Source organism: Pocillopora damicornis, chromosome 7, assembly GCF_964200805.1.
Source record: "Pocillopora damicornis chromosome 7, jaPocDami1.2, whole genome shotgun sequence".
Taxonomy (NCBI): Eukaryota; Metazoa; Cnidaria; class Anthozoa; order Scleractinia; family Pocilloporidae; genus Pocillopora; species Pocillopora damicornis.
The window spans coordinates 24,027,376-24,042,768 of record NC_142676.1 but is presented as its reverse complement, the minus strand read 5'-3'; the positions used below and the strand labels follow the sequence as shown (position 1 = coordinate 24,042,768).

Here is a 15,393-nt window from a genome sequence, read left to right as displayed (position 1 = left end):
AAAATGTTTGAGACGCAGCTGATGGCACGCAACGATTCCCTGACAGGAAGCGGCGGACTCCCAATGCACAGCATTCCATTTCCATTATGCCTATGGTTTCGTTTCATTTTAGTGAGAAGACCGATCGAAGTACTAGTAACACTAGATTTAGTTGAAAATATGCAGAGATGAATAACGAATACTACGTCACAAGTACGCGGTCAATAACGCGGGCTCAAGCGGACCGGGTTGCGGAGAAAATTAATTTTTACATTCTTTAGGGGGTGTAATAAGTTTTTGGAGGTTTTTCTGTTAAAGAAAAGCGGCAAGGGAAACAATGTCTACAACGAACAGAATGGAATATAAAATATGCAAACTACTCAAAATCCGTTTTCTTCTTTTCCGCGCTTAAGCCTAACGCTAGCGCAGACGTTATTCACCTTTGTCGACAGCTCTGTCGCGAGAACAAGCATCTTAAGAGGGGCCACCGCGTGACATGCAGCGGACGGCGACTGAGACTGGGCTCGAGGATGATCACGAGGTAATCATAAGACTAAGGTAGCAACTTAACGTCTCATTTGCGTGCCTCGTTCAGTTATAGTAGGCGGCAGACTGTATCAATACGTCAGAGATATAAAGAATCATGTTGGCAGGACTGCTTATCCTCAGTCTTTCATTCCTCGCTGCCTCAGCAGAAACTGGAAAGCACTGGGCTCTGATTGTAGCTGGATCCAATGGATGGTACAATTACAGGCACCAGGTAATCATCAGAATCGGCAAGCAAACATCATATGAGCTGCAAGGTCCATCCTATTATTTCGGCCTAAGAACAAATGCGCAAATAACGATCAGAGTAGGACGCTTTTCAGTCTCTCCCGGCATGATGCAAGTAACAGCAAATTAAAATTACTACATTTATCAACATACTTTATGCCTCATACTCACAAAATGAAAGTCACGAGACATGAAGCATGTGGACACTTCCGCTTTTGAACGGAAGATATTTGGGAGTTAGGTTGTAAAGGTAACTGTATAACCACAGACTGTTTAAGGAATATTTTATTTTTTTCTTTTCCACTGTTTTCTTTTATTGGGAGAACTGCATGCGTAACAAGGTTTTCTGTAAGGTGTTAAGTAACCGGAGCTTTTTTAAGGTAAACGGCTGACACGGGGTCTCGAAATCCAATACGGGGGACAAAACGTCATATCGTTAGTGCTTTCCTGCCACTGCAGCAAGATTTGTCAAAAAGACAGCCCCCGTCAGAACGTTTTTAAACTAATCTTGGGTCAGAAGTCTTTTTATGTTTTCAGAAAAGATAGGCAGTGCAAATTTATATTTTTGTTGAGCCCAAGTTTAGACCTGATAAACATCATCTCTGTACGGGCTCTCGAAGCAATGAAAGTAGCCGGCGAAACCTTGCGGAGAAGCCGGCGAACTTCGCCACCTGCCGGCTCTTATCTACAACCCTGGTGTAATACAGCATGGGGTTACATGCTGTTCTTGACGGAAATGTAGCTGAAATCTTTTGCTCTTCGCATTATCATGTAAATGTCTTGGTCGGTCCATTGGGCAAAAAAAGAAGTCGAGAAAGAGGAAACGATATTGCTGCTAACTGTTTTTATAATCCTAATGTCTCTAAATTAAATGTACATCCAAGAAAATTCGTTTTTTAATGATCACTCTAACATTTAAGTCTTTTTTATCTACCTGTGAATTAATTAAGAATATCAATTTAGTTACCCACATGTCCTTGAATTTTGCTTTTTATGCAGTTCTTCTGGATTTTTTCTTCACCTTTTGACACAAAAGGGATTACTTAGCGAATTGGAGGTCAACTTGATTGACTTGCATAAATTATTATTCCTTCACCATTTTCTGATAAATGTTTCACCTCTTTTATTTCACCTTGGTTGTCTGAAAAATGAGTGACTCTTTGAGATTTCCTGTGAGCCATTTTGACTGGTTCAAAGACAAGCAAGGTGTTTGGTAGGATAACTGGTCATCTAATTAACAAATAGAGAAGCCTTTACTGTGCTCTCTTCTGTTGTAAAGCACACAGGAAGTGGCTAGAGCACAAAAGAAGTGTAGGGGGAAACACGAGACATAGTCAAGTGTTTCCTCCCTACTTCTTGAGTAGACAAACACCGTCATGATTAGTATGATTTTTAACAGTTATGCCAGGTTATATTTTTCATCATTCCTGTTTTTTTTTCTGTTTTGTTTTTGAACATGAAACTTTATATACTATACAAGTGTTAGCTGTATTTGATTTTTATTACTGCACGTAAACTTGAAATCTAACTGAGCATGAAAACCTTTAAAACTTGGACTTTCTGTTTTGTTTTATCTTTGAGAATTTTTGTCTCTGCTCATTTTACAATAATATAAATTACTGCGCCTGACATTTTTGCAAACCTTTTCTTGCTTGTTGCGAAATTTCACTTTCAATTAGCGAAAGAAAAGCTCAAAAGAAGTCCTGGAAAACGTCGGACATGTACAATTTGGTAGATGGCGTGACAGCTTTAGTTCAGTTCTATGATCTATACTCTCATAGAGCACGCTCTTTTAGCCAATGACAGCACACATTATATCTGAACTTTATTATAACATTCTATGAAGTGTCCTTCTTCTGGTAACCATTATAACCTCTTGGGAATGGAAATTGTGAGATGCTCTCTTTAAGGAGAACTTCAAATGATGTGTTCATTTTCTTCTATTTAGGCTGATACATGCCATGCCTACCAGATTCTCCACAAAAATGGTATTCCTGACGAAAACATTGTAGTCATGATGTATGATGACATTGCCAATAATCCCTCGTAAGTTCACTCAATTCCAATTTATGTATCTTAATTAGATGGACTTAGGCTCTGCACTAATGTAATTTCTCAAATATGTGGGAGACATGTTTAATAGTTTGCCTTAAGAAGTCCAGGGCTGAGTCATGGTGTTGTGTTCCTAGAAAGAAACTTTACCGTAATGCCCCTCTCTCCCCAGGAGTATAGAACAGTACCAATGAGAGATATCAGGGAAGCACCCAACATAAGGGGGGGGGGGGAGGGGGGAGGGGAATGGAAACTGCAACAGGCTGGCATTGCAGCCAGGGGATGTAGGAATTCTCCTTGTTACTTTAAGAATCCAACATAAGCTCTAGCTGGAAAGGCCTCTAGACAAGATGTTTTCCAAAAATGTTATACATGTTCATGTACACGCACTTGGGTGTAAAGTGTAACAAAAATTATGAAAATTATACAGACAAAGGGTGAGGTTAAGAAGAACAGGGTGAATACTAAGTATTGAGTTTTGTGGGACCACTTAATTAGCCAATCATACATGTGCATGGGAAGCCAAAAATATGAAGGACTTATTACAATTTTACAATGTGCCCATTATAATAATTATTGTATGCATGGAAATTAAGAAAGTTGGCATAATCAGGATGTTAGATAACCGTGTAGTCTATTCTGTGTACCGCTAATGGCACATGACATTACATGGATCAAATTAACTGGTTTCAGCAAAGATTTGTGTTAACTCATGTTGCTCATTCACTGGCTGAGATTGTGTAGTTATCCCTCAATACAAGGGAAGAAGCTAGGACAAGAAAATAGTTTTGGTATTTTGTTCACAAACATCCCATTTTTACAAAGGAATTGAATAAATCAAACTAAAGTAGTCTTGTTTATTATCAGGAATCCAACACCTGGCATCATTATAAACAAGGTTAGTTGATTGAATTATATTATATATCTTTTATTGTTTCTTAACCATTAATACATGCATCTTATATGATTATTAAAAAATAATCATCCTAAACTTTACAGACAGCTATAAATTAATTTATTTATAGCATAGTACTATAAGAACTGTGGGTGATTTTTGAGCTACAGTGATTGTTATCAAATATTTATATGTAGTGTGCTTGAAGTAGAGTTACATGTACATATCCCAGTAGTTTCTCTGAGGAGCATGTGGTGTATAATGGAAGACTGAGTGGAGTCCAATTCAGCATGTAATCATGTGAATGATAAAAAAAAATCGGATGACCATGTGGTGGGAGTCCGATTTGTTAATCATGAGACAGTATATTTATAGAGAATTGGATCACAAAGTTCTGCGACCTATTAACCCTAAGTATTACAAAATTCAAGAGAGAAACTAGACATTGTATGTATACATTTTCATAAAAAAGGTACAACTGCATGTGCACATGACTCTTACTGTCCACATATTTAGGCATGATGTGTTGACATTGTCCAATTACAAGCATGATGTGTACACATATCCTATAGGTGTCCAAATTGGGCTGGTGATAACCAATTACATTCAAGAATTTTGTTATAATTTTGATTAAATGTAGTACTGTATCATAAACTAAATCACTCTTATATTTTTCCTTACTCAGCCAAATGGAGACGATGTGTACAAGGGTGTTCCAAAAGACTACACAAAGGAGGTAAAACTTTCTTAAGTCAAATTTAATCTTGAGTAAATATTGAGTAAATTTTTCAAAACGTAGAATAGTTTTAAAGCTATTGTTGGTAATGTTCACAACTTTTTTGGCACAATGGTATAATGGTCAGGAGAACTTCATTTCAGATAAACTATTTTTACATGTGGCTAGATGATACGGGTGGATGTTGATTACTTCTCTGGAAATTCATGGAACTACTTGAGGGCTGACTTTTAGACCCTATATTTTTATTCTGTATTTTATCTTAAGTTTATCTTCCCCCTTTGAGTATCATCCATTATTCTCTGCCCTTTTGCCCTCAGTCCTCACCTGGCCATTCACCCTTGCCCTTCAGTCCTAACCATTCAGCCTACCCTCTACCTTCTCATACCTTATTCTGAATCCCTTACCCCCAACACCTCAGCCCTCACTTTTTCACCCCGCCCATCCTTCTAACTCTGCACTCCTCATCACTCACCCCTCAACCCTCAGCCCACACTGAAACCTCTCCAAAACATTCTTTGCCCATCAGCCCACACTCCTAAACCCTCACTCTTCACCCCACTTATTCTTCACACTCAGCACAATATATTTCCCACTCCTCAGCCCTTACTCTCTATCCCACCCCTCTTCCTCACTCTGCACTTTTCATTCCTCACCCCACAGCCCTTAGCCCACACTCTCACCTCCCCCACTTCATTCTTATCCTCTCATTCCTCTATTCCTCTCTCCCCCCCCCCCCCACTCCTTAGCCTCGAGCCCCCTTCCTTAACCCTCACACCATAGCCCTCTGTCATCACTCATCCATCCTTACCCTTCTTCTTTCAGTTCTAACCTTTCCCTCACAGTTCAAAGCCTTCAATGTTGATCTCATTTTAGAAATGGTGTTTGGTCAGGTAGAAAACTGCATCTACATGTACATGTAGTTAATTATACCACCATGACTGATTGTACATGTAATTAAATCCAACTGTTATGCGACAGAGAGACAAAGAGTAGACATGTATATATGTTGTGGTTCAATTTTATCCTTGGGTCAAATTTTATTTTCCTTTGTTTATGAGTATTGTAAATAGAATAACAAGTTTGAAACAAAAGAAATGAAAATTTGAACTAAGGATAAAATTGAACCACAGCATATACATGCATGGTTTCAATGCCTAACTTTGTGTTACATGTTTTTTGTTTTTTATTCTGTTTATATTGATCCCATTGTTTAGGATGTGACACCAGATAACTTCTTGAACATTCTGAAGGGAAATAAACAAGCCATGAGTGGGATTGGTAGTGGAAAAGTGATTGACAGGTTCAGCATTAAATGCAACGTATTAAATATTGTAGCTGGCCATTGCATGGTCATGATGATCTTCATTTATGGATGGTGACTCTAAATGTACATATATAATCATGTGTCAAGACAAACAAAAAAGTATTTGTTTATTACATATAGCTATTATGAACAACTAGTTACATTTAACACCTCTTTTATGACTCATGGGGTGAGTTATTTGAACAACATTAAGCTGTTGTATAACAAAACCATGTCCTAAACAATCCCCAATTCAGCTGGACCTTTTTATCAAACATTTTCTATGTGAACAGTGATAAGAGGGTAAAAAACTAACAGTGAAAGGACATTTATTAGTTAGGTAAATCAACACTCTTATAGAGAAAGCCTAAGGCCCACTGATTGCATTAACCGGTGGTTTGGGTTAGACCTCATGTAAATAAAAAGCCCTTATAGCTTGGACTACATGAAGATAAATAACCCAATCTCAATACTTTTTACAGGAAATTTGCTTTTTCTTTTCTTTCCCTCTCAGTGGGCCAAATGACCATGTTTTTGTTTATTTCACTGATCATGGAGCTACTGGACTCATTGCATTTCCAAGTGATGAGGTGAGTTTCTGAATTAGGTAATTGCAAAATCCCAAATGTAATGCATCTTACTTTATTGCATTTCCAGGCCTTTCAATCACCTGCAAACTCCAAGGTTAAAAGCTAAACTTGCAATTTTGTTTCATGTTTTGTTTTACTCCTCATTACATGACTCTGCCATCTGAAAGCAGAGAAATACTAAACTGAGTTATATTCTCCAATCATAACTCAGGAACACAACCTTGCATGTTATATAAAAGTCCAGTTGATGCAAGAACCATGGTGTGTTCCAATGCAACTTTACAATCAAAATAAGTTTGTGATTTATTTATGGAGAAGGGAAATTCCACGAAGGTTGCACCAGATCAAGAAACTAATACTGCTGCAACCATGCTCTGAGACAAAGTACTACTTGTCTACTGTTTCCTAAACTTGTGGCTGCATCTCCATTCTTGCCAGGATTATCAGCACAAATTCAAAATGGGGCACATTGATTATAATCAAATGAACTGCATATTAAGAACAAAACCAAGAATATCTTCAATGTTGCAATGTTTGTGCAACAGACATCAAGGACTTTCATAGTGTAGAACTTGGGTCTTATAACCCATCAAGCAGAGAGCATTGTGTGATTGGATGAGTTAATTGAGTTTGTGCTGCTTATGTTGAGGCCTTTGGGGCTATTTAGGGGCAACTCAAATGTGCTCCGTGTAGGCAGGGGTTTAGCCAGACTTTTTTTTTATGAAAATGTATAATTATATACAATTTCTAGTTTCTCTCTCAAATTTGTAATAGTTTTGATCAAAGGGAGGTCACACGGTGTCAATTAGAGATTACTCACCAAATTTTCATGTTGACCTCCACACTGTGTTTGACTAAATGTGACAAAAAAAGTTTGGTTTAAAATAGGGGGTTGGAGGGCACTGGCACCCCTGGACCCTGCCTCCCCTTGCTACACCCTTGATGTATATCTATACCTTTAAATTATGCAGAAAAAAGTTGTAATACATGTTGTTGGATGCCTGAATATCTACCCCTCTTAAGGGGAAAATAGTGCTTTCAAAAATTTTTCCATGTTTCGTTGTTTCTCTCTTCTCTTCAATTGGCCAATGCTAAAAAGGGTAGAGGTCCAAATTGTTTCCATGCACAGATTCTGTGGATTGTGATCTTAGTGAACAAAATTAATTTTTTTTCTCTTCAGTTGATGGCACATGACTTAATAGCTGCCCTGGATGAGATGTATGAAAACAAGAAATTCAGCAAGGTATGACAAATGAGTAGTCTTATAAACCAAAGATTCTGATCAGTAGTTTATTTAAGATTCAATGTACCATGTACAAGTGTATGACGATGTTAGTGATTCACCTTGTATCTTGTTGTCTAGTCTCATGTACTGTAAGTTTGGCTTTTCATGTGTAATAGTTGTCACTGAAGTTTAGGGCAGGGCAGCGAACAGGTGATGTTATAGGGTCACCTTGACAGAGATGTTAATGATACTTGCTAGTACTCAAAAAGATTTTCCGCTTTTAATCACTTCAATCCAACAATTCTTTAAAAAAATATATATACAATTATATCATTTGTACATGAGAGGAACAGTTGATTGGGTAGTCTGATTGTCTGACTGAAAGTAGTCCACAAAAGGACTATTGTTGGTTGTCGTGCATAACTGATGTTGCAACAACATTATGGGAAGCCACCATCAGAGTTAAGTAAGAGGTTATTTTGTCAGTCGATTGATGTTAAGTCTGGTTCAGGAAAAGTGATTGGTCAGTTTAGCCATGATTTCATTGGCTGTAAGACTAATATAGCAGAAGTTGGTAGTGATTAGTCAGTTTCAATTCTTTGGTAATGTTAGGTCGTCATGTTCAATTCTTTTGTGAACACGATGACAACTACAATGTATTCTTACTTGAAGATTAGACTACACAATCAAATATATGGTTGGTACGTGCAAAAGTAAGATCAAATAAGACAGCTTGAAAATATCTGACAGAAGGTCTGGCATTTTTTTCCCTCAGTTGGTGTTCTACCTTGAAGCTTGTGAGTCAGGGTCCATGTTTCACAAGAAGCTCAAGAACAACATAGACAGTATGTGTGCCTTCTATTTCCTGGGCAAAATGCATTTTGCAGGAAAATTTTTATCATAGAGAAAATTTAAACTAACAAGAAAATAAATGAAGTGTTGTTAGTATGAGGTTCCTGTTGGAGTCATTGGTGGAAACCTCATCTTTGAAACACTATACTTATTTTCTTTTTAAGAATTTTATCCTCCTTCATTATGTGTTGCACTTTGGAGGGGAGGGGTAGGGTGGGAATAGTTATGTGATGAAGATAAGAAGAAAAAAAAGTTGAAATGGAAAATTCAGTTCTCAAGCAACAAGATGTATCTTAAAGACGCCATAAAAATCTAGCACAAGAGAATTTTTTTTTTTTTAGAGTTTCATACCTCTCAAGGCTGATTCTAAACCCTTTACCTCCCATAAGTGACCAGGAGAGAATTTCTCCCCACAATATCAAGACAATGTCAAGCAGACAAGTGATGAGAATAAAGAAAATATAAATTATGGGAGTATTAGTTGTTCCAATACCAAATTCTCCATTGACATCATAAGACAGGGCGTGAAATTAACTTTTTTTTCTGATAGCCACTTGGCTCCTAAATTCTTCAAAGTGGTAGCCAATTCAAAAAAAGTTGGTCGCCATTTTCAAAGACAAACAAAATCTTTCTTTACGCAGTCAGCGTTCTAGATAGACCCTCCAAAATTAAGTTAGGGAAAAGATCTTTTACGTGCTACAAAGTGGACACTAGGATGTATGATATACAACCTTCAGGCTCATCTAAATCCAAGATGGCGTCTAGTTATCGATCGAGATGCATGTGCCACGTTTTGGAAACAAACTTAACGAGGAAGTTTGCCGCGGATTTATCTTTGCAAATTTATTTAATTCTCTATATCTCTTGGTAAGGTTATGATGAAATGTTGTAGTCGCCAATTTGGCGACTAACTTTCAGGATTTGGTCGCCAAAATGAAAAATTTAGTCGCATTGGCGCCTGTATTAGGCGCAATTTCACGCCCTGTAAGAATTGTATGGCTGTAAGTAAGGGGAAAAACTAATGGGATCCGAGGCTTTTTGAAGGTTTTATCACTTATTTTGATTAACGACTGATGTATGTGATTGTCGGGATCTTTTTTTTTCTAGTCTATGCGACTACTGCTGCCAATCCTGATGAATCTTCCTATGCTTGCTACTACGACAAGAAAAGGCAAACGTACCTTGGGGATGTGTACTCTGTGAAGTGGATGGAAAACTCTGATGCGGTATGTGACATCACTTACTTCTCGTTTAATTTTTGCAATGCTGAGTTCTTTCAAAAGTCGTTCGTTCTGTTAGTAATGGTAATTGCGGACCATGGATTAGTAGATGAACTAGTATCTGTTTGACTTCATATCGATTTGCAGGTTGATCTAACTAAGGAGACACTCATGAAGCAATTCCAAATTGTGAAAGAAGAGACGAACACTAGTCATGTGATGCAGTATGGAGACATGGTATATTTATTTTATATGAAACGAATACGACCCCCTACCCCGTCATCTTTCCCTGACTATTCACCAGTACCTATTTATACTCCTGGGTGTATGGTGAGGGTAAAGTGTCTTGTCTAAGAGCACAAGACAATGACCCGTGTACGTCTCGAACCTGCTAAATAGTAATACAGTTCAATCAATAAGAGCATTTCCTCTGTAAGAGAGGAAAGAAATAGAATCATAAACTTAGCACATAGCTTCTCCAGTGTGGAATTCTCGAGCCCTTCCGGTAAATGTGCGCTCATTCTAGCTCTGTTCAGGCTGCAGGGCGTGAAATTAACTTTTTTTTCTGATAGCCACTTGGCTCCTAAATTCTTCAAAGTGGTAGCAAATTCAAAAAAAGTTGGTCGCCATTTTCAAAGACAAACAAAATCTTTCTTTACGCAGTCAGCGTTCTAGATAGACCCTCCAAAATTAAGTTAGGGAAAAGATCTTTAACGTGCTACAAAGTGGACACTAGGATGTATGATATACAACTTTCAGGCTCATCTAAATCCAAGATGGCGTCTAGTTATCGATCGAGATGCATGTGCTACGTTTTGGAAACAAACTTAAAGAGGAAGTTTGCCGCGGATTTATCTTTGCAAATTTATTTAATTTACTATATCTCTTGGTAAGGTTATGATGAAACGTTGTAGTCGCCAATTTGGCGACTAACTTTCAGGATTTGGTCGCCAAAGTGAAAAATTTAGTCGCATTGGCGCCTGTATTAGGCGCAATTTCACGCCCTGGGCTGTAAGTGATAAAGATGCATCTATACATGTGTACATGCCTTTTGACAGTAAGATGAAGCTAACATGATTAAGCGCATTTTTTTCTCTGACAGGATTATGTTAATGATGACCTGGACGAATTCCAAGGTGACGGGATGGGAAGTGTTTCCGGAAAATCTCCGGAGGAGTATCGTGGGGAACAAATTGTAAGAGCTACTTGTAGTTTGGCCACTCTGCTAAATACTGTTCTGTTCATTGGTATTGCAGGTTGCGTTTTACTTCATGCAAATTATTCCTTTTTTTTTCTGCTGGCTCAGCCTTACCGGGGCGTTGTAATTCTCTGTAAAACATTCGAATGTTGGGTACGTTTGCGAGCGCAACAGCGTATTAGATGGTGTCTTTTGTCAAGAAAACCCAAATGAATCAGATATTATTTGTGGAAAGAGGGGATAAACTTTTCAATAAAAAAAATTACACGGGCAATACTGTATTTTAAACTAAAGTTAACATCGCTGTCAGTTATGCAAGTGCGCTGAACGTGTATGGCATGCTGAGGGGAATAAGGTCATTTGAAGAAGCTTACATCAATAAATACTCAAATCTGCATGGATATTAAAGATTAGTGTATAGTAAAACAGTGGATAGCGTCGAAGGCGCGCTCTGATTGGCTACTCCAACTCCGAATATCCTTTGTCAGCATAGATATACTAAACAGTGGATAGCGTCGAGGGTGCGCTCTGATTGGCTACTCGAACTCCGAATATCCTTCGCTATTAACCCCCGAGCAACTCACTTGGGATTTGCGTCCGAAAATGTTGTAATCGTGTCAGGAATAAGCGCGTTAAAATCATCTTTTTGAGCTGTTATATCGCTGTTTTAGTATATACTTAGACAACTGTTCACTCCAGTGTCGGTGGCTAGCCGTGGTTATTTACCTCGCTGCTTCGCGGCTCGGTTTATATCCACCCCGAGCCACCTCCACTCCGGTGAATAATTGTGAATTATGATATTCTCCGAAACGGTCTTGTTCTGACTGTAATCAGAGTTAATCATAATGCTTATTGAGCCGTGGAAAATGATATAAGCATGTTACGCTGTAAATTCGTTTCAAACGTGGGTCTAATTTGGCCATCACCCCATCCTCTGTCAATTACTGTGCTCAGTCTTTTCTAGAACGCAAGTAATTGAATTTCAGAGTTTATATTTCGTCAGCATATTTTTAAATTAAACTAAACGGGTTGCAAACGACGAACTAAAGGAGGTACGCTTATTTTTCAAGATCCTGTCTCCTTTACAGGTCTGTTAATTTGGAACAGGCGAACAACTCTGATAAAGAATTTCACAAAAGGAATAACTCTAACTTGTTGGGTTACATTTATTTGCAGACCGATGCCATTCCTTCACCAGATGTCGAGCTGAATATCCTTCACCATCGCCTAAAGGATAGCGCGAGCCTGGCCGAAAGACGAGAAATCGCTCGTGAAATCGAAGAGTTGCTTGAGGTAGAATATGACTGTTGTTGTTGTTTTGTCTTTTTTTTTAACATAATTGTTTTAAATGTTTCTTTTGACTTGACTTGCCTTGTGAACTCCAAAGTCATTTAGAGTGTTTTTTTGGAGATTACGTTAGGGTTTTCACGGGTTATCAGCATGTAAGATAGAAGTAGAACTATTTTCCTGGAATTTTGGAATGACCCTTGACAACAGCCTCACCGTCTACTTTACTCTGCTGTAAGGAAAAATTCTTCCTACGTAGAGGCCCACAATCGGGTCGCACTCAAAGATTTTGATGGAAAGAGGAAGTTTGATGTTTCAGTGTGCAAGAGCGTTTAGTTCAGTGTGCAGCAGAAAAGCAGTGCTACCCCCAAACGCAAAAATTCTCGTGTTGCTTATCCAAATAGATCAGGCTCCACACGCTAACAACGGTTTAACTCATGACCACATGACGTCACTTTATCTCTTGACCCAGTTATCTGACTGAAATTAGAATGTAACATAGGCTTGCAGCAATAGACAGTTAATACGAAATATCGCGATTTAAATGATCGGACTTGGGTATAGTGTGCCAAATTTAAAATAAAAATCAAGTAAACACTAAAAAGAGTATTTTTCATAGTTAAAGCACTTTCAGTAAACTGTAAACTTTGAGTTGTTCGTTTCGTTTGTTCAAAAAACAGCGGAAGGAAGGTGTCAGAAAAACAATGGAGTCGATTGTGGAGCAGTGTACCTCCTCTGAGGAGCAGAAGACTCGGGTCCTGAAGACTCGTGCTGATCCGGAAGACTTTGACTGTTATAAGCAGGCTGTCAAAACTTTCTCAAAGACCTGTTACAATCTGGGACAGGTAATGACGACCCCCCCCCCCCCTCCTGTTTAGAGGTGTTCTAATAATATAATTCCGAAAACTCTACTTTAAGACACATGGCTATCACTGTAACAGCCAGTGCCAAATAAAATCTCACCCCTAATGGCTACCAGCTTTGAAAAAAAAAAAACAAATAAGCTGGAACTTACAACTCAAAAGCGATGAAGACAACTACTTCCTCTCTTGAAGATTTCTCAAAAGTATGTCGTAAATCTGAAATCAAAGGGGAAATTGTGTAACAAGTATCGTTGCGGTTTCCGACATTTTTTTGATTGGTAATCTTTAAGATTCCTTTGATTTTTACGCAATATCGCAACAGTTAATTTGAGGATTTAGAAACCCAATCGCTCCTCAAATTTCTCCCGAGCACAACAAGCATCCACTTGGAAGGAATGTACGGCTATGATCGACAAAGTATCATTCAAATACTGTATCCACCAAGGAAAACATTGCTAGTTAGAAATTTAGAAGGAAAAAAATAGAATGCTGTCCCTGCCTTCTTAGCCTCTTTCTCATGATGCTGTTTTTAAACTTCTCAGAATGACCACGCCCTGCGTCACGTGTATGCCCTCTCTAACTTGTGCGAAGAAAACATTCCAACTGAAATGTGAGTATGGTCTTATACATTTGCTTTCAATTTCTTTATAGTAACGTTATCTTAATTTGCAATTTACTTTTAGTTTCCAACAAAGTATAAAGCAGGTAGGAAACTGTTGAATCTTTAAAAAAAAAACCTTCATACCTATCGACACAAAATTTACCCGCAAGGGGCTGGATGGGTGTTTCCATACAGACATTTTATTGGACTTTTGAGTGGAGGATTTCTCGTTATCATAGCCAAAAAGGGTAGTAGTAAGGTACCTCAGGGTCCCTCCCCTCCCCTCCCCTGTTATTGACGGTCGTAGTAGATTTTGTTACTTTGTTGACTTGTTGCAATAAATCCCTTTTCGTCATCCTCATTCATTGCGTGACAGTTGCTACTGTTACGACTCCAACCAAAACAAAAAGGAAGCGAAGAACAAAAAACAAGAATTGTTTTCTGGAGTTTCAGCGCCTCACCAATGGGACCAATCCTTGGGAAAAATTGAAACGAAAAGAAACGAAATGAGGGTTGCTTCTCTTTTCCTTTCTTTTTTTTTTTTTCTTTTTTTCTCAAAATAGACACATTATGCTAGTGAATTACTGTTGTTAACTTTCGCCGTGATTTCACTCCCAACAGGATTGTATCTGCAATCATGAAAGAGTGTGCTGGAATCAATTAGAAAAGGAACATCCTCTGTCTTCGAATTTTTAGTATTTGCAAGGCCTGGGGCTTTTAGCTATTTTTACATATGTTGATCTTTTCTCTTTTAAATGATTAGATAGAATTTTTACTTTGTATACTTTGTATCCTGATTTTTTGTACTTGATGGTTTCAATTCTATTTTACTACGTTCTTTTATCTGTTGACCGCTGCAAGGTGATCAGACTATTAATGATTTATCTCTGGTTGAGCTAACATTTGAATGAAGAACTTAGTCAGAACTGGGATACAAAAGTTTGAAACATTTTTTAAATTGTACAATTGTATCTCACGCAGGCTAACAATTGAGCTTAAACTCAGGGATAAATAGAATAACTCTGTATCATGTTTTGATGGATCTTAATAGTGCTAGCGATATAACATTGTAATTCCGCCTTCTTGGCAGTAAAGATGAAATGTAAGAAACCGATAGGTTAGTGTTTGCTTCCAAAGTACCACTGCCTTGCGTTAATCAATAATACACGAATTATTAATTTTTTTATTTTTTTTTTTCGGTTCATCAGTTCTTTTTAGGAATATGAATAAAACTTTTGAAAAATTTGTAGATTGTGCATGACAATATAAAATGCTGCAAGCTAAAACGAGAGGCTGAAATTCTGCCATCATGCTTTTTCTTGCGCTCCACATCCTCCCTCTAACCCCCCCAACCCCTCCCCCCTTCACAGAAAGGTTTTCTTTTGTGCGTAATTTGGACTTGTTTCCTTCGCGTCCCATTTTTTTCTATTTCTTGTGTTCCTGATAAAAATTTTCTTTTGTAAGTAATTTGGACTTGTGTCCTTCGCGTCCCATTTTTTTTCTATTTCTTGAGTTCTTGATAAAAATGGTTTTTTTTAAGTTGTCCAGCCGACCTCGTTGAAATATCAGTCCAATTTCTCCAGTGTCCCTTTTAATTTGTTTTCTTTTCTTAGTGTGTTTTCCAATACGAAAGCTTTCCCTATTCGAGACTTTATGGGCCCGTTTTCGCCTATTGCCAATGCGCAGCCTCCGCTCCGCTTCGGCAACGCTTCTCCTGCGTGGATGAGGGGAAATGGAAAGGCCTGCTACACAGACTAATAGCTAAGCATAACTAGAAATACACGGCGCCTTGAGAAACTTTCGCTAGCAAGTAAT

At 38.1% G+C, this 15,393-nt stretch overlaps 1 protein-coding gene across 1 annotated transcript; it reads left to right on the top strand.

Moving 5' to 3' along the window:
- The first annotated feature begins 480 nt into the window (after positions 1-480).
- LOC113684944 (legumain) lies at positions 481-14,823 on the top strand. Its single transcript, XM_089212452.1, has 15 exons — positions 481-739; positions 2,702-2,799; positions 3,673-3,703; positions 4,386-4,436; positions 5,654-5,739; positions 6,257-6,332; positions 7,513-7,575; positions 8,333-8,402; positions 9,517-9,635; positions 9,777-9,866; positions 10,732-10,824; positions 12,004-12,120; positions 12,795-12,959; positions 13,520-13,587; positions 14,200-14,823. The coding sequence occupies exons 1-15, from the start codon at positions 623-625 to the stop codon at positions 14,240-14,242; spliced, it is 1,287 nt and encodes a 428-aa protein (XP_089068578.1). The 5' UTR covers positions 481-622; the 3' UTR covers positions 14,243-14,823.
- Positions 14,824-15,393: the final 570 nt, after the last annotated feature.

Excerpts from the sequence above, each read along its gene's own strand:
- LOC113684944 (XM_089212452.1), top strand. The coding sequence starts at position 623 with ATGTTGGCAGGACTGCTTATCCTCAGTCTTTCATTCCTCGCTGCCTCA. Across the intron at positions 740-2,701 it reads GGTACAATTACAGGCACCAG|GCTGATACATGCCATGCCTA; the intron begins GTAATCATCAGA and ends TCTTCTATTTAG. Across the intron at positions 13,588-14,199 it reads GAAAACATTCCAACTGAAAT|GATTGTATCTGCAATCATGA; the intron begins GTGAGTATGGTC and ends CACTCCCAACAG.